The 18,262-nt window shown below is 37.9% G+C and overlaps 1 protein-coding gene across 3 annotated transcripts in view; it reads left to right on the top strand.

Annotated features, from left to right (window-relative positions):
- Window positions 1-18,262, top strand: part of PKHD1L1 (PKHD1 like 1) — a 178,556-nt gene that overhangs the window by 122,132 nt on the left and 38,162 nt on the right. For all 3 annotated transcript variants that reach the window (XM_027561303.1, XM_027561304.1, XM_027561305.1), the window contains exons 58-63: window positions 2,739-2,868; window positions 7,944-8,117; window positions 11,808-11,911; window positions 13,508-13,637; window positions 14,371-14,492; window positions 16,069-16,159. In XM_027561303.1, the coding sequence (XP_027417104.1) occupies window positions 2,739-2,868; window positions 7,944-8,117; window positions 11,808-11,911; window positions 13,508-13,637; window positions 14,371-14,492; window positions 16,069-16,159 (751 nt within the window). The remainder of the gene's footprint in view (window positions 1-2,738; window positions 2,869-7,943; window positions 8,118-11,807; window positions 11,912-13,507; window positions 13,638-14,370; window positions 14,493-16,068; window positions 16,160-18,262) is intronic.

Genomic DNA, 18,262 nt, shown 5'->3' with positions numbered 1-18,262 from the left:
ATACCATTTCACACCAGTCAGAATGGCTGCGATCCAAAAGTCTACAAATAATAAATGCTGGAGAGGGTGTGGAGAAAAGGGAACCCTCTTACACTGTTGGTGGGAATGCAAACTAGTACAGCCACTATGGAGAACAGTGTGGAGATTCCTTAAAAAACTGGAAATAGAACTGCCTTATGATCCAGCAATCCCACTGCTGGGCATACACACTGAGGAAACCAGAAGGGAAAGAGACACGTGAACCCCAATGTTCATCGCAGCACTGTTTATAATAGCCAGGACATGGAAGCAACCTAGATGTCCATCAGCAGATGAATGGCTAAGAAAGCTGTGGTACATATACACAATGGAGTATTACTCAACCATTAAAAAGAATACATTTGAATCAGTTCTAATGAGGTGGATGAAACTGGAGCCTATTATACAGAGTGAAGTAAGCCAGAAGGAAAAACACCAATACAGTATACTAACGCATATATATGGAATTTAGAAAGATGGTAATGATAACCCTGTATACAAGACAGCAAAAGAGACACTGATGTATAGAACAGGCTTATGGACTCTGTGGGAGAGGGAGAGGGTGGGAAGATTTGGGAGAATGGCATTGAAACATGTGAAATGTCATGTATGAAACGAGATGCCAGTCCAGGTTCAATGCACGATGCTGGATGCTTGGGGCTGGTGCACTGGGACGACCCAGAGGGATGGTATGGGGAGGGAGGAGGGAGGAGGGTTCAGGATGGGGAACACATGAGAAATAAAGGAATAAAAAATTTAAAAAAATAAAAAAATAAATATTTGAAAAAAAAAAAGAACGTTATGTATAAGTTATAAAAGGGAAATATGAAGGTTTGAGGGTAAAAAAAAATTGTTTACAAATTCTTGGCAAACAGAAAAAGGAATTTTTTTAAACGCACTTTTGTGTTATCTCACTTGTCTGAGATTTGCTTCTAATTTGTGATTTTACACGTTAAGTGTTTGGAAAGAAACTAGATCTTGATGCCTAGTGATATTCAAAAAAGGCCTATATTAAGTAAGAGATTTTGGTAGATTATGAACAGTGGCAATTCCAATTTCTACTACATTCATAGGTTTGCATGTGATAATTGTGATAGTTGAGGTGTGATTACTTTTTAAAGGTGATTAAATGATTTAAATATCCCCATTATCCAATTATCATTTATTATTACTTATCCAGTTAATATTTTATGCATATTAATTATACAGTTGATATTTAGCTGAGTGTCAAACATTTTCTAGGCACAGAGGATTCATTTGTGAAGAAATTGGTCAAAATAGAGAGGAAATTGCATTGAGGTGGGAGAGGCAGACACTAAATGAATAAATAAATACATGTTATTTTAGATCATAATCTTCCTAATGAAGGAAATAAATCAGGTGTGATAGAGACTGCCATGGTAGAGGGTGGCAGATGACATTAAATTGAGTTGCCAAAGAAGGCCTCTGTCAAAGGTGTGACAGTATTCAGGACATACTATCCAAAAATATTGACTATTTTAAGCCGAAAAATTTCTGCGTGTGCAGGAGGACTTTCTGACCTTCCCCTGAAGCAGGTCATAAAACCTTCATGTGAAAGTTGCCTGTACCCAGAAGAAAGGACCATCCTCAGCTTTAAAGACAGAGACATAGGAATCAGAATGGACAAGTGTTGATGTTTATCCCAGTTTCCTACACTTAGCTCATACCCTATCACATTTTCCTATACTCCCCACTGTTCCATAAAAATGCTCAAGGTTGTGGCCCAGTAGTTAAGAATCTGCCTGCCAATACAGGGGACACGGGGCCAATACAGAGGACATGGGTTCAATCCCTGGTAAGGGAAGATTCCACATGCTGTGGGGCAACTAAACCCGTGCACCCCAACTACTGAACCTGCATTCTAGAACCCCCAGGTTGCAACAACTGAGCCCAAGTGCCGCAACTCCTGAAGCCCACGTGCCCTAGAGCCTGGTCTCTGCAGCAAGAGAAGCCATGCATGGGAAGCCCGTGCACTGCAGCTAGAGAGTAGCCTCGCTCGCCACAACTAGGAAATGCCTGCGTGCAGCCACAGAGAGTCAGCGCGTCAGTAAATTTAACAAATGAATAATTTTTTAAGTGCTCAGGTTTAACAATTTCTTCAGGTCTTCTGTCATTTAAAACTTACACTGAATAAAACATACGCTTTTCTCATGTTATTCGGTCTTTTGTTACAGAGGTCCTAGCTAAGAACTTGGTAGGGTAGAGGCAAAACATCTTTTTCCTCCTCTGCAAGTATAGTTGAGCAGAGGCTTGGATGACAAAGAGGAGCTTGTCATATATGATAGAGATTCTAAGACTTGACCCTGTACTGTCACTTTTCTCTGCCTTTCTCACCTTTCAGGAATATCCAGTGATAGTTAATTGTGTAAAAAAATCTGGGGGGAGTTTTTTAAGTCTTAAGAATATTATTCTGACCAATTTTTAATATATATATGAATATATTTGCTTTGATCTATCTAATTTTAAAAATGTGTATTAAGTGACTGAATTCAACTTGAGGAAATATTGACATAATTCAGGATATAGAATTCTTGGTATCAAACTAAAGCATATTTATTTTAGAAACCTAAAGATATGGTTTGTTTTCTCTGATAATACTATGGTTGTAACCAATGTAAGTTAAATTAGAATTATTTAATAATTATTAAGAGACATAAACCTATTTTTTAAAATTGTCTTGAATTTGGAATTTTTCTAAGGAGGGTGAAGAGATTGTGATAACAACCACAAGCTATGATTTCCACCAGACGGAAACTAGAAGCATCGTTAAAATCCTGCATGATCACAAAATTCTCATTCTCAATGATACCCTTTCCTACACCCACTTTGGTAAGTGGCTGTTCTTTAACCAAATAGCTATATCATTAAAATGTCTTGAAAGAGTCACATCTCTCCTCTGTAATTGCAATTATTTGATGAAATATCTCACAGTTATTTTATAGGTGCATTTCAGTGAAATTGGCAGTGGTACCCAGAGGGTGCTACTCTTCACGTGTTGGCTGCCAAGAGTTCCTGCTAAATGTATTCGTTTATTCAGCAAATATTCGGCAGTGACCGTTATATTCCATGGGATAAGGCTGGCACTTCCTGTTTTAAGCAAGCTTCTAGACATACTTAGCAGCAGCAGTAGCGGTAGCAGCAGACATACTTATGCACACTGAAATTTGAGGAATCTTGATCCAAGAGCATCTTTGCCCTGATTGGTTTCACTGACACATTCCTCAGTGGTAACTGCATTTAGACAAGCTACTGCAAAATGGCAAACTCTCATTCTCAAGGAGAGAAGGTATTAATCAGAATCAATTGAAGGTTATCTTTCAGCTTGTAGAATCAGGGCCTTCCCAACACCCCAGCCTTTTCCCATTTCACATGCTGTGCTGTGCTTAGTCACTCAATCATGTCCAACTCTGCAACCCCATGGACTGTAGCCTGTCAGGCTCCTCTGTCCATGGGAATTCTCCATGCAGGAATACTGGAGTGGGCTGCCATGCCCTCCTCCAGGGAATCTTCACAACCCAGAGATCAAACCCAGGTATCCTGCATAGTAGGCAGATTCTTTACCATCTTAGCCACCAGGGATGCCTCATTTCACATGCTCAGATCACATCAGATCAGATCAGTCGCTCAGTTGTGTCTAACTGCGACCCCATGAATCGCAGCACGCCAGGCCTCCCAGTCCATCACCAACTCCCGGAGTTCACTCAGACTCACGTCCATCGAGTCAGTGATGCCATCCAGCCATCTCATCCTCTGTCGTCCCCTTCTCCTCCTGCCCCCAATCCCTCCCGGCATCAGAGTCTTTTCCAATGAGTCAACTCTTCGCATGAGGTGGCCAAAGTACTGGAGTTTCAGCTTTAGCATCATTCCTTCCAAAATAATCCCAGGGCTGATCTCCTTCAGAATGGACTGGTTGGATCTCCTTGCAGTCCAAAGGACTCTCAAGAGTCTTCTCCAACACCACAGTTCAAAAGCATCAATTCTTCGGCACTCAGCCTTCTTCATAGTCCAACTCTCACATCCGTACATGACCACTGGAAAAACCATAGCCTTGACTAGACGAACCTTTGTTGGCAAAGTAATGTCTCTGCTTTTGAATATGCTGTCTAGGTTGGTCATAACTTTCCTTCCAAGGAGCAAGCGTCTTTTAATTTCATGGCTGCAGTCACCATCTGTAGTGATTTTGGAGCCCAGAAAAATAATGTCTAACACTGTTTCCACTGTTTCCCCATCTATTTCCCATGAAGTGGTGGGACCGGATGCCATGATCTTCGTTTTCTGAATGTTGAGCTTTAAGCCAACTTTTTCACTCTCCACTTTCACTTTCATCAAGAGGCTTTTGAGTTCCTCTTCACTTTCTGCCATAAGGGTGGTGTCATCTGCCTATCTGAGGTTATTGATATTTCTCCAGGCAATCTTGATTCCAGCTTGTGTTTCTTCCAGCCCAGCGTTTCTCATGATGTACTCTGCATATAAGTTAAATAAACAGGGTGACAGTATACAGCCTTGACGTACTCCTTTTCCTTTTTGGAACCAGTCTGTTGTTCCATGTCCAGTTCTAACTGTTGCTTCCTGACCTGCATACAAATTTCTCAAGAGGCAGGTCAGATGGTCTGGTATTCCCATCTCTTGAAGAATTTTCCACAGTTTATTGTGATCCACACAGTGATAAGGCTTTGGCATAGTCAGTAAAGCAGAAATAGATGTTTTTCTGGAACTCTCTTGCTTTTTCCATGATCCAGTGGATGTTGGCAATTTGATCTCTGGTTCCTCTGCCTTTTCTAAAACCAGCTTGAACATCTGGAAGTTCATGGTTCACATATTGCTGAAGCCTGGCTTGGAGAATTTTGAGCATTACTTTCCTAGCGTGTGAGATGAGTGCAATTGTGCGGTAGTTTGAGCATTCTTTGGCATTGCCTTTCTTTGGGATTGGAATGAAAACTGACCTTTTCCAGTCCTGTGGCCACTGCTGAGTTGTCCAAATTTGCTGGCATATTGAGTGCAGCACTTTCACAGCATTATCTTTCAGGATTTGGAACAGTTCAACTGGAATTCCATCACCTCCACTAGCTTTGTTCGTAGTGATGCTTTCTAAGGCCCACTTGACTTCACATTCCAGGATGTCTGGCTGTAGGTCAGTGATCACACCATCGTGATTATCTGAGTCATGAAGATCTTTTTTGTACAGTTCTTCTGTGTATTCTTGCCACCTCTTCTTAATATCATCTGCTTCTGTTAGGTCCATACCATTTCTGTCCTTTATCGAGCCCATCTTTGCATGAAATGTTCCTTTGGTATCTCTGATTTTCTTGAAGAGATCTCTAGTCTTTCCCATTCTGTTGTTTTCCTCTATTTCTTTGCATTGATTGCTGAAGAAGGCTTTCTTATCTCTTCTTGCTCTTCTTTGGAACTCTGCATTCAGATGTTTATATCTTTCCTTTTCTCCTTTGCTTTTCGCTTCTGTTCTTTTCACAGCTATTTGTAAGGCCTCCCCAGACAGCCATTTTGCTTTTTTGCAATTCTTTTCCATGGGAATGGTCTTGATCCCTGTCTCCTGGACAATGTCACAAACCTCATTCCATAGTTCATCAGGCACTCTATCTATCAGATCTAGGCCCTTAAATCTCTTTCTCACTTCCACTGTATAATCATAAGGGATTTGATTTAGGTCATTCCTGAATGATCTAATGGTTTTCCCTACTTTCTTCAATTTAAGTCTGAATTTGGCAATAAGGAGTTCATGGTCTGAGCCACAGTCAGCTCCTGGTCTTGTTTTTGCTGACTGTATAGAGCTTCTTTGGCTGCAAAGAATATAATCAGTCTGATTTCGGTGTTGACCATCTGGTGATGTGCCTGTATAGAGTCTTCTCTTGTGTTGTTGGAAGAGGGTGTTTGTTATGACCAGTGCATTTTCTTGGCAAAACTCTATTAATCTTTGCCCTGCTTCATTCCGTATTCCAAGGCCAAATTTGCCTGTTACTCCAGGTGTTTCTTGACTTCGTACTTTTGCATTCCAGTCCCCTATAATGAAAAGGACATCTGTTTTGGGTGTTAGTTCTAAAAGGTCTTGTAGGTCTTCATAGAACCATTCAACTTCAGCTTCTTCAGTGTTACTGGTTAGGGCATAGACTTGGATTACTGTGATATTGAATGGTTTGCCTTGGAAACGAACAGAGATCATTCTGTTGTTTTTGAGATTGCATCCAAGTACTGCATTTCGGACTCTTTTGTTGACCATGATGGCCACTCCATTTCTTCTGAGGGATTTCTGCCCACAGTAGTAGATATAATGGTCATCTGAGTTAAATTCACCCATTCCCGTCCATTTCAGTTCGCTGTTTCCTAGAATGTCGACATTCACTCTTGCCATCTCTTGTTTGACCACCTCCAATTTGCCTTGATTCATGGACCTGACATTCCAGGTTCCTATGCAATATTGCTCTTTACAGCATCGGACATTGCTTCTATCACCAGTCACATCCACAGCTGGGTATTCTTTTTGCTTTGTCTCCATCCCTTCATTCTTTCTGGAGTCATTTCTCCACTGATCTCCAGTAGCATATTGGGCACCTACTGACCTGGGGAGTTTCTCTTTCAGTATCCTATCATTTTGCCTTTTCATACTGTTCATGGGGTTCTCAAGGAAAGAATACTGAAGTGTCCTGCCATTCCCTTCTCCAGTGGACCACATTCTGTCAAATCTCTCCATCATGACCCGCCCGTCTTGGGTTGCCCCACGGGCATGGCTTAGTTTCATTGAGTTAGACTAGGCTGTGGTCCTCGTGTGATTAGGTTGACTAGTTTTCTGTGAGTATGGTTTCAGTATGTTTGCCCTCTGATGCTCTCTTGCAGCACCGACCATCTTACTTGGGTTTCTCTTACCTTGGGCGTGGGGTATCTCTTCACGGCTCCTCCAGCAAAGCACAGCCAATGCTCCTTACCTTGGACGAGGGGTATCTCCTCACCGCCACCCTTACCTTCATCTGAATCAGAGGAGGTGGAAGCAGACAGGAGTGTAATGTTAGAAAAGCCATTCAGGTACTTCTGATGTTCCTGAGAACCCAGCTAAGGCGGCATGATACACTGGTGGATATCTGACCTGCATGATAAAAGAAACTTTTTAAAGCAGTATTTTGATAGAAGCACGTGTTTATCATTCTATATCACATATTTTTTCTTTAAATCAAAAGTAAAGGGTTTCTTTGAAGAATATTTTAATCATAAGGTAGTTTTTGAAGTTTGATAGTATAGATTCTTTCATTTAAAGTGCCAGATACTTCTCTCTGTTTGAAATGTACCTGCTTGTCTTAAAGTTTTGAGTGAGATCTCTTGAAATGTAGAATGTAATTTAGGTTATGTTTTTAAATCATGAAAATGTAAATGTACAGACTGTGTTTGATAAAAAGGATATACTACATATTTATAAAGAATTGTATTTCATAAAACATATCACAGGAAAAGCAGAGCAAACCAAGGTTTAAGCATCAGGAGAGGTAATATCTATGGGTTACTGATTCTCCACGTGGCCATAGGCAAGTTCTTTTACTTCTCTATCTCATTTCCTCATCTGTTAAAATTACAGTAAGCTCCCCAACTTGCCTTACAAGTGTATCTTTATGTATAATTTGAAGTGATTGCAAAATACCTATGAAGCAATAACTTTCTAAGCAATTATAATAATTGCTTTGGTATAAATGGAAGAACTCCTTTTGATTATTTTTTTATAAATAAAAAGGTGTAATTTCTAGCTGCCATCTGTATACGTTTAAGTGTGTAACTCGAATCAGTTCATGTATTTGTTCTGATTTTTGGCATATTAGAAAGTTATGTGGCCTGTAAGCTGCAAAGAAACTAATAAAGACAGATATTTCTGTGTTGGTAATAATCCAACTGTCCTTCTGCTGCAGCTGAAAGATACCATGTTCCTGGAACTAGTCAGAGCTATACATTAGCCGCCGACGTTGGGATACTGAGTAGGAACATCAAAATACTTGGTGAGGATTATCCAGGTTGGTTGAAGGAATCTTTTGGTGCACGCGTCCTAGTCAGTTCCTTCACTGAAAATATGGTGACTTTTAAAGGTTAGTACAGATTCAGTTTATTTTTCTAAATGAAATATAGCATGGTCTCTTCATGTTTAATTTTTAAATAATCCTCACTCTTTATAGGATCACTTGTGTTATAAATATATATATATATATATATATATATATATATCCAACTGAGTAAATTTTAAAGATCTCATTAGCTTTATTCAAGGATACACAAAAGGGGCAGCAGCCAATCTAACAAATGCAAAGGAGCATCAAAGAGCTGTGCAAAACAGAAGACTTTTGTAGGCAGAAGGAAGCAGCAACAAGATAGTTATACTAGGCAAAAAGAGGATTGGCAGTTGCAAGGCTAATGTAGGGGGAGCAGAGGTTTATCAAGCAGATTACCTAATCAATGCTAATCAGGCAATTCCTAATGGGCTGGTTTAAGATTCCATTTCAGGAGAGCTAAAAATGTAATTAAGTCTGTTTGGTGATGCAGGGCTTAGCAAAAGGGACTCTGTTTTGGGCCTAATGTATTGTTTTTTAAAATTGAAAAACAGAGCCTTGATATGTATTATATAGTCCAGGTACCACTCTCCAGAACCAAATTCCTAACATTATTCTTCTAATTTTATCTTCATAGACAAACTAATTATCAAATTAACAGTGACCTTAGGTAACAGCTTACCCACTGATGCTGGTGCTAAGTTGCTTCAGTCATGTCCAACTCTGCGATGCTATGGACTGGTAGCCCACTTGTTTCCTCTGTCCATGGAATTCTCCAGGCAAGAATCCTGGAGTGGGTTGCCATGCCCTCCTCCAGGGGATTTTCCCAGGCCAGGGGTCGAACCTGCATCTCTTATATCTCCTGGATTGGCAGGCAGGTTCTTTCCCACTAGTGCCGCCTGGGAAGCCCGCCCAGCATCACACTCAGAGACAAATCAATTCATAACAAGCACAACCAATCTGTTATTCTTGTGTGAAGGAAAATTTCTAACATATATTAAAAATAGAGAAATGTATAATGCTTATCATCACCAATTATCACAAGTATCAGCTTTGGCCCATCTTGTTTTACCTATGTGCTCACCCACTTTCTTCAAGCCCCAGATTATTTTGAAGCAGCAGGCATATATTTTTTAAGATATAATGGACACATAATATTGGGTAAGTTTCAGGTGTACAGTATGTTGATTTGATACTTTGATATATTGCCATTTGATTACCACAGTAGTGTTAACTAACATCTCTGTCATGTCATGTAAGTATTATTTCTTTGTTTGCGGTGAGCACAATTAAGACCTGGTCTCTTAGCAACTTTGAAGTTTATAATATGGTATTTTTACTGTTTCCCCATGCTGTACATCGGATGTCCAGGACTTATTTATCTACTAGTTGCAAGTTTATACCCTTAAATAGCTCCCTATTTCTCCCACCCCATAGATCCTGATAACCACCTTTCTCTTTTCTGTTTTTATGAGTTCAGCTTTCTTGTGTATGTTAGTCACTCAGCTGTGTCCAACTCTTCACGATGCCAAGGACTGTAGCCTGCCAGGCTCCTCTGTCCGTGGAATTCTCCATGCAAGAATACTGGAGCAGATTGCCGTTTCCTTCTCCAGGGAATCTTCCTGACCTAGGGATCGAACCCGAGTCCATTTCATTTATATGCAGAAGTTTTTAAAGATTCCGCATATAAATGAGATCATACAGCGTTTATCTTTCTCTGTCTGACTTATCTCACTGATCGTAATTCCCTCCAGGCCCATCCATGTTGTCCCAAATGACGGAACTTCATTCTGTGTTACTGATGGCTGAATGATGTGATATATGTATATATAGAGTGGAATATTTTAGATAGATAGAGGGGAGGGTACCTCACATCTTCATCCTTTCATCCATTGATGGACAGTTGGGTTGTTTCTATATCTTGGCTCTTATGAATGGAGCAACCACATATTCATCTAGAGATATTTCAGTGTGTAAATCTAAAAGACATCTTTAAAAACATCTGTAAGAATCAGATTTTAAAATGTTAGCTATAATTTCTAAACATCAAACGACTGTTCAGAATTCTCCAGTTCATTCCTTCTTCTCCTTCCTCCTTTCTTCCCTCCCTCCCACTCCCTCTTCTTTCCTCCTCCCCTTTCCCATTTTCCTCTTCTTTCTTTATCTTTCTTCCTTTCTTTATTTCCTTCTTTCTCTTTGACTCTTTTTGTTCAAGTTGGACTCTAAATAGATCCATATTGCAACTGGTTATGAATCTTAAATCTCTGATTCATTTTTCTTCCCTTGTAATTTACTAATAAAAGAAGCTAGGTCATCTGTCATATAGTGTCTGCAATAGCCCCAATTAGTGATGCACCCCTAGAATTTAACATGTTCCTGCCTCCTTTGTATTCTCTATGAATAAGTAGCAAATTTAGAACTAGTAAAATGACCAGACCCAGAGTCGATTTTTAGGCAAGAATTCCTCACAACTGGTGGTTGTTTTTCCATTAATAGGCACATAATATACAATTGTTCTTCCTTTTGTGAAATTAGCTGTTATTAATAATCATTGCCTGGATCTATTAAATCACTGAGGTTTAAAAAGATAATACTACCATTCCCCCCTCTTTTATAATCTTGAATATTTCTATAAAGAGAAGCTTCCCCAGACAACTGTTTGACCACCTTGAAGGATAATTTAGATGGAAAAAATGTTGAATTCTTTCCTTTTATTTTTTGGTTTTCAAAATAATGAACTTGTTCCCAATCATCCTCTGAAGGTGACAAGGAGTTTTAGTTTTGTTTTCTTATTAGTATCATTATGAACTTCTTAAGTTCTTCACCATATATACAAACACTGGCTCATGGATTTACAGACAGAAATCAATTTTCCTTCTAGTGTAAAATAACTCTTCTCCAATGCATTTCATTAGATATCAGTTTTTGAAACAACGAATATTCTCTACTGGTTTTTTTTTTTTTTTTTTTCAGACATGAATCATTGTGCCCCAGTTAACCTGTATAAAAAACAGGAGTAATCAGAGTTCCTGACTCATAGATGTTGTACGAGAATTAAACATAGCCTGTTAAGCACTTAGTACAGAACTTGACATAGAGTCATCTCTCACAGATTGTTATGGCTGTTCCTAATAATCTATGAAATTGCTTTTTGTCACTTCAGTGGCACTTACAACAAACTCAATCTGCAGATACTTGGCAGTACATATTCTGGAAAAAATTATGTAAAGATAATGTCTTTAAAAAGCTCTTTGGAGCATCAAAATTGAAATGTCAGGTAAATTATAAATTGTATCTCATGCCATGCATTCTTAACAGGGACAGTATAACACCAACAGGTGTAAACTGACTCTTGGGGGCAAAAAAAGTTTAAACAGTCTATGGTCCTCCAAAGGGCCGCTATACAGTGACAGATATGTAGTTGTTGTTCAGTTGCTAGGTTGTGTCCGACTCTTTGTGACCCCAATGTGTGGTACATCTGTGATATTAAAATTTCATGGAGAATGGATGCTATTCAGAAAAAAATATCTAAAGAGGTTTTTGGAAGGGCAGTGAAAAAACATCTTTAGAAACATTACCTTATTTGGATTAAAAGAATAAAAAATGAATGTAATTTCCTTGAAAAAGTTGAAAACAAATTTGTAATTTGGAAAATTACTAGAACTTTCATAGTTTTTGAAAAATTTTTATTCAGTTTCAAAGAAAAAAATGTGTAACTCTTTTCCCCACCAGGGAATGCAAGAATAAGTAATGTGGAATTTTATCACAGTGGTCAAGAAGCCTTCAGAGATAGCACAGACCCAAGATATGCTGTAACATTTCTTAACCTCGGACAGGTTTGTACTTTATTTTGAATTTTTGCATATACTCAAAATTAAATATTTTAATTTTATTTTCATTTAACTTTACTTAATAGCCATATCTTAGAATTTCTGAAACTAAATTTAATATAATAAAAATTTCGTAGCTGTATTTCCTATTGACATTTTTAGACTCACAGCAGGAGTCTGACCAGGTCCTGCTGGTTGTGTCATGCATGTCATGTGGGAACCATTTGACTCCAACCATGTCATTCATTTATTTAAGGCCAGTAAGAAAAAAAAAAGGAAATGGAGCACAGGAGGTAGAAAAATTGAAGATCTATGATAGTATTTCACATCTCTGCTTTGTTTTACAATGACCAAAAATATGTCCAAATAGTTACTATTAAACAAAGTGAGTACTGCTTAAATTTCTCAAATGAAAACCATGTCTGAATATCCATGCCTCTGTCAAAAGGGCATATTTATCTTCCCAGATTTATCTGGGAAGATAAATATGCCTAGAGGGCTGGTGACTTAAGAAAAATGAGAAAGAGTGTATTTCTTATATGGAATTTGAAAAAGAATTGATACATATATGTATAACTGAATCACTTTGCTGTACACCTGAAACTCACACAACACTGTAACCAACTACGCTCCAGTATAAAATAAAAGTGTTTAAATAAAATATGTACATATATTATTGGGGAGGAGATAAATTGGGAGTCTGGGATTAACATATACACACTGCTGCTGCTGCTGCTAAGTCGCTTCAGTCGTGTCTGACTGTGTGACCCCATAGACAGCAGCCCACCAGGCTCCTCTGTCCCTGGGATTTTCCAGGCAAGAATACTGGAACGGGTTGCCATTGCATTCTCCATATACACACTGCTGCTGCTGCTGCTGCTCCTAAGTCGCTTCAGTTGTGTCCGACTCTGTGCGACCCCATGGACTGCAGCCTACCAGGCTCCTCCGTCCATGGGATTTTCCAGGCAATGGTACTGGAGTGGGGTGCCATTGCCTTCTCCGATATACACACTACTGTATGTAAAATAGATAAACAGGGACCTGCAGTATAGCAAGGGAAACTGTGGTCAATATTCTTGTAATAACCTATAATAGGAAAAACTATGAAAAAGAATAGATATATATGTGTAACTGAATCACTTTGCTTACTGTGTGACCCCATAGATGGCAGCCCACTAGGCTCCCCTGTCCCTGGGATTCTCCAGGCAAGAATACTGGAGTGGGTTGCCATTTCCTTCTCCAACGCATGAAAGTGAAAAGTGAAAGTGAAGTCGCTCAGTTGTATCCGACTCGTAGCGACCCCGTGGATTGCATTTTATAAGTAGTGATAAAATATAAATGCATTGAAAACCACTGGAGAATTTTTAATTCACTTTTAAGGTAAACAATTTTTTTTTGCTTTATTTAATCATAAATTGAGTAATATAGCCATTTCCTAGGATTAAAAGATCTCCTGGGAAATCATATCCTTTCATGGAATGTAAACTGAGTATTTTATTTATCAAGATTTGTTTACTGAAAATCACCTACTTCAATTTTTTTTTCTTTAAATATACTTTAGTTTTATTTTTTAAATGTTTACTAAATCTCAATGTTTTATAGATTCAAGAACATGGCTCGTCTTATGTTAGAGGCTGTGCTTTTCACAACGGCTTTTCCCCTGCAATTGGTGTATTTGGGACAGATGGATTGGACATAGATGATAATATCATTCACTTTACAGTGGGGGAAGGTAATATGATAATATTTTGGTCCAATAATCTGTCTTTCTCAGATAGCCTTGAATGCAAGCTTTGGAGCCATGGTGTCCAATTGGTCTTTCTGCAAAAATGGAAATGGCCTAAGTTTGTGCTAACATGGGAATTACTAAACTGCATGTGGCCATTGAACACTTGAAATGTGGCTAATGTGACTGATAAGCTGCATTTTTAAGTTTAATTATACTTAATTTAATTGTACTTACTTTACATATAAGTAGTCATATGTAGCTACGGACAGTACAGCTCTAGAATTATTTACCAGACGGTGCTCTTATGTGAGTTATCTAATCACCAATATTTTAAATTACTATGACTTTTAACATATCAATCAGAAAGATTATTCACAAATAAATGCTATTATTTTATAAAAAGTAAATTTGATTGTAGGGAATTAACCTTTCTTGAATATCAGTCTAAAGCATAATATAAACTCAGTGAAGGTGTATACAGTATGAGTGTGTGTTTGTTAAAATCTAGGGCAGAACCTGTGAACCCACATATTTAACAAACACGGCAGAAGATTCTATTTCAGGAAATCTGTTAAATAGGTAGAGTATCAAAGAGTTTAGAGGATTTGCTCTAAAATTGAAGAGGTTCGTTGTCAGGCTCAAACTAGAAAACTAATTTCATTGAAGAAATGAACAACATTCTCCATAGTACTCATTACAAATTTATATGTATTGGGGGGACTTTATTTTTTTCTAGGCATAAGAATATGGGGGAATGCCAACAGAGTCCGGGGAAACTTGGTTACACTTTCAGTTTGGCCAGGAACCTATCAGAACAGAAAAGATCTGAGTTCCACTCTCTGGCATGCCGCAATTGAGGTAGTATGAACAAATTTGAAGACTGTAAGCTACCATGTGTAAAAGGGAGAGATAGTGGGAACCTGTGGTATAGCACAGGGAAATCAGCTCAGTGCTCCCTGATGATCTAGAAGGGTGAGATGGGGGAGTGGGGTGGATGGGCGTTCCAAGTTGGGGGATATTTGTATACATATAGCTGATTCACTTTGTTGTACAGCAGAAACCAACACAATATGGTAAAGCAATTATACTCCAATTTTTAAAAAAGGTGAGCTCCAGTCGCCATTGGATTTTTCTGTGTTGGCATCCTTTGGTTTAAGTAGTTTTCCCTTATTTCCTTGCTTCTCCAATATTAATTACTGCTTTCAAGCTCCGCTACAGGATTTCTCTGCTGCCAATTGACTGAATGCCTTACACGTATTACTGTTTAACTCTGAATTTAGTTTCCTTCCTTATATGAAAAATTGGAATGATAGACTTATATAGAAGGTCTAAAATTCATTTTTCATCTAAAATTCTTCTCTATGCAAGGTTATTTCCTCTTATCAGATATTACTAATTGAACCCTATTTCCCCTGAAGTTTCTTCAGTTACTTTAGCTATTTATTTAGATGTAGAGTGAGATTGTGAACAAGAAAATAGAAAGTACAGAAGGAGGATTTGGAGGAAAGACAGCTTCCTTTTGTTTTTATTTTGCTTACTTAAACCATAGGAAGGAAAAGGGATTAAAAATAGCTCACTTTGAAAGATGGGATAGGGATTGAATTTTGTTCTTGTGCAACCATTAATAATCACCTTAAAGCAAAATCCAAAAGTCTGGACCTTAGTATACATTTATGAGATAATAATGTTCTCTTTTCATCTGTTTATAGATGTTAGAATGTAACCAAATGTCAATTAAAGTTAGTTATATCTTTTGAAAGACAATTTATTTTACTTTTATGAGTTGTATTTGACTATTTTTATCATCTTTAAAGATAAGGGTGTTTAATATGCTTTCAGTTCGATTTTGTCTGTTTTGCTGATACTATTAGGCAAGAAATAAACCTTCTATGCTTGTACCTTTCATTTCTACCACTCTGATTTGGCTTGTAAAGTAAAATTGTTTCGTAATTACCTAATACTTGTTCTAACCCTGTTTTTATTATAGCAGATTTTCTTTAATGAAGGCCTCTACTGAATTTAATGACCCACTATAATTGCCTCAGTTGCCTTTTTCTTAACTAATCAAATTGGTGACAGAATATAACCAAAAAGAGTGACAAAAGTTTTGTAATCTTACTATAATACTGGAATTTGGTGTACGGCTTGTTAATATTGAACCACGTCCAGTGGATTTTGTGACTGAAATGTACTTTAATGTATTTTTCTAATGAAGACTAAGGTATAATATCTAGTGGTGGGTTTACACCAAGAACCTAAGGTAATTTCAGCACTTCATTTGCATTATAAATTTGAATGTGGGTGAATAATGAATTAAATTTTTGTTTCAGAAAGCATTGTGATAATTAGTTTACTGGTGTATGTTGCATACCTGCTCTCATTGCGTAATTGTGTAAAAGCCTGACCTAAAGCATTTTCTTTATCATTGTACTAGATAAATAGAGGGACCAATACAGTCTTACAAAATAATGTAGTGGCTGGATTTGGAAGGGCTGGATACCGCATCGATGGTGAACCTTGCTCAGGTAAGTATTTGGGTCATTAAAATTAGTAAATATCTTGTCCAAATTTGTTAGAAATAAATAATTATTGTTTGTCAGTTGAATATGTAATATCACCTCTTCCTGGGCACTGAAAGAACTCAACAAACAAAATTTTTTCTATATAATATTGGGTTTAAAGAAAAAATTAAAACCGATTTTCCTCTCCTCCTTCACCCACATCATTCTTCACACAGTGATATAACCCTTCCAAAGGGGAATCTGGCAAAAGCTACCAGAATTATAGAGGCATTTACCTTTGACTCAACATTTCTACTTCCTGTAATCTAACAGTTGCCTCTACAACAGTGAGAAAAAGATTTGTGAACAAGGTTATTCATCACAGCGTTGTCTATACTGGCAGAAAACTGAAAGCTACCCTGTGTCCAGTTATTGTGGGCTAGTTATAGAAAGCCAAACGTTGGAACACTAGGCCCCTCTAAAAAAGAAGGAAAAAGATGCATACCTATGTATTAGCCATGCCCTTCTCCAGGGGATCTTCCCAACCCAGGGACTAAACCCAAGTCTCCCACATTGTAGGCAGAGTCTCATGGCAACCCACTCCAGTATTCTTGCCTGGAGAATTCCATGGACAGATGAGTGTGGCAAGCTACAGTCCATGGGGTCACCAAGAGTTGGATATGACTGAGCAACTCACACACACACACACACACATATACACACACACACACACACACACAGTATATACATTTACATAAAAAACATTGAAAGTGTTAAAGCAAAAAGTCATTGAAGGTAAGTAGGAACAGGGTGCCTGGTCACTTACTACTGTATAAATTTTTATAACCTCTTGACTACTAAACCAGGTAAATTAATTATTGAATCAAAAAAATAGAATAAGAGAACTGCAGGCCTTACCTCTTGAGAAACTTAGGTAAAGGAAATGGAATTTTCTCTGAAAAATGTATAGCCCTTCTACAGTTGATTTTTTTTACATCTCTGCTGTTATTTTTGAAATTTTTTTGAGTAAGCATTTTTTCTATAAATTCAAAAAATATTGGACTTTAGCTAATTTTATTTTTGTGCAAAATACATTTTGAAGGAATAAAACAACTTTGGCACAGGTTTAACTGATTCCTTGATGTATGCTCCTTTTAAATATTGTAGTTCACAACAGCGTAAAAGTGGCTTTTCTTTGACTTAAAATTTTAAAATATGTAATTTTGTAAACTTTCTTTGAAGTGTTGTGGGTTTGTTTAAATCAAAATATGACCTGTGAATATGAGTATTTACTAATATGTATAATGCCATGTAATACATTTTTACTGACTATGTTGATCTTCCCAAATAATTGGGAGTGTTTATAAGGAGGTTTTAGATTTAAAGCAATTGAAAAGTGAGACATCACAAAGGAATTGAAGATTTAATTCCTGGGATGCAACATCAATTTACGCAATTCATGTCCCAGACAAGTGAGGGGCTGGGAAGCTGGGAAAGGAGCTCTGACACAAGTAGGTGCAGAGGTGAAGCCATGCTTGTCCATGGGGCTACGCTGTGCAGAAGCAAGGTGTAGACATGAAAACAGCTTCTTAGGGAGAAAACAAAACAGAAATCAGGCAAACTGACCATAGGCGAAATGTCAGTGTCAAAGAAAGAAGGGATAAGCAGTAGAAGATGGAGGAAGTGAGATCTTGGGGAAATTGGACAAAAGAGCTGGTACAATGTACAATTTAGGAGACAGTGGCCCTCTTTATAAGGAATCCTTAAATTTATGCATGGTTAGGAGGGGTTGTCAGAGAAGGCAATGGCACCCCACTCCAGTACTCTTGCCTGGAAAATCCCAGGGACAGGGGAGCCTGGTGGGCTGCCATCTCTGGGGTCGCACAGAGTCGGACACAACTTAAGTGACTTAACAGCAGCAGCAGCAGCAGGAGGGATTGTTTAAGGTTACTGCTCTGGTTTGTCCATAAGTAAAACTTTCATGAAAATCCACTTTAATTATCCTGTATATTAATAATGGATATAGCTTCCATTTATTGAAGCACTTTATTTGATTATTTCATTTCATTTTGAAACAACCCTGAATTAGGCAATAAAATTTTTTATATATAAGGAAACTGAAGTTAT

Source organism: Bos indicus x Bos taurus, chromosome 14 (assembly GCF_003369695.1).
Source record: "Bos indicus x Bos taurus breed Angus x Brahman F1 hybrid chromosome 14, Bos_hybrid_MaternalHap_v2.0, whole genome shotgun sequence".
Classification (NCBI taxonomy): Eukaryota; Metazoa; Chordata; class Mammalia; order Artiodactyla; family Bovidae; genus Bos; species Bos indicus x Bos taurus.
The sequence above is the reverse complement of the archived record's forward strand: the minus strand, read 5'-3'. Positions and strand labels throughout refer to the sequence as shown.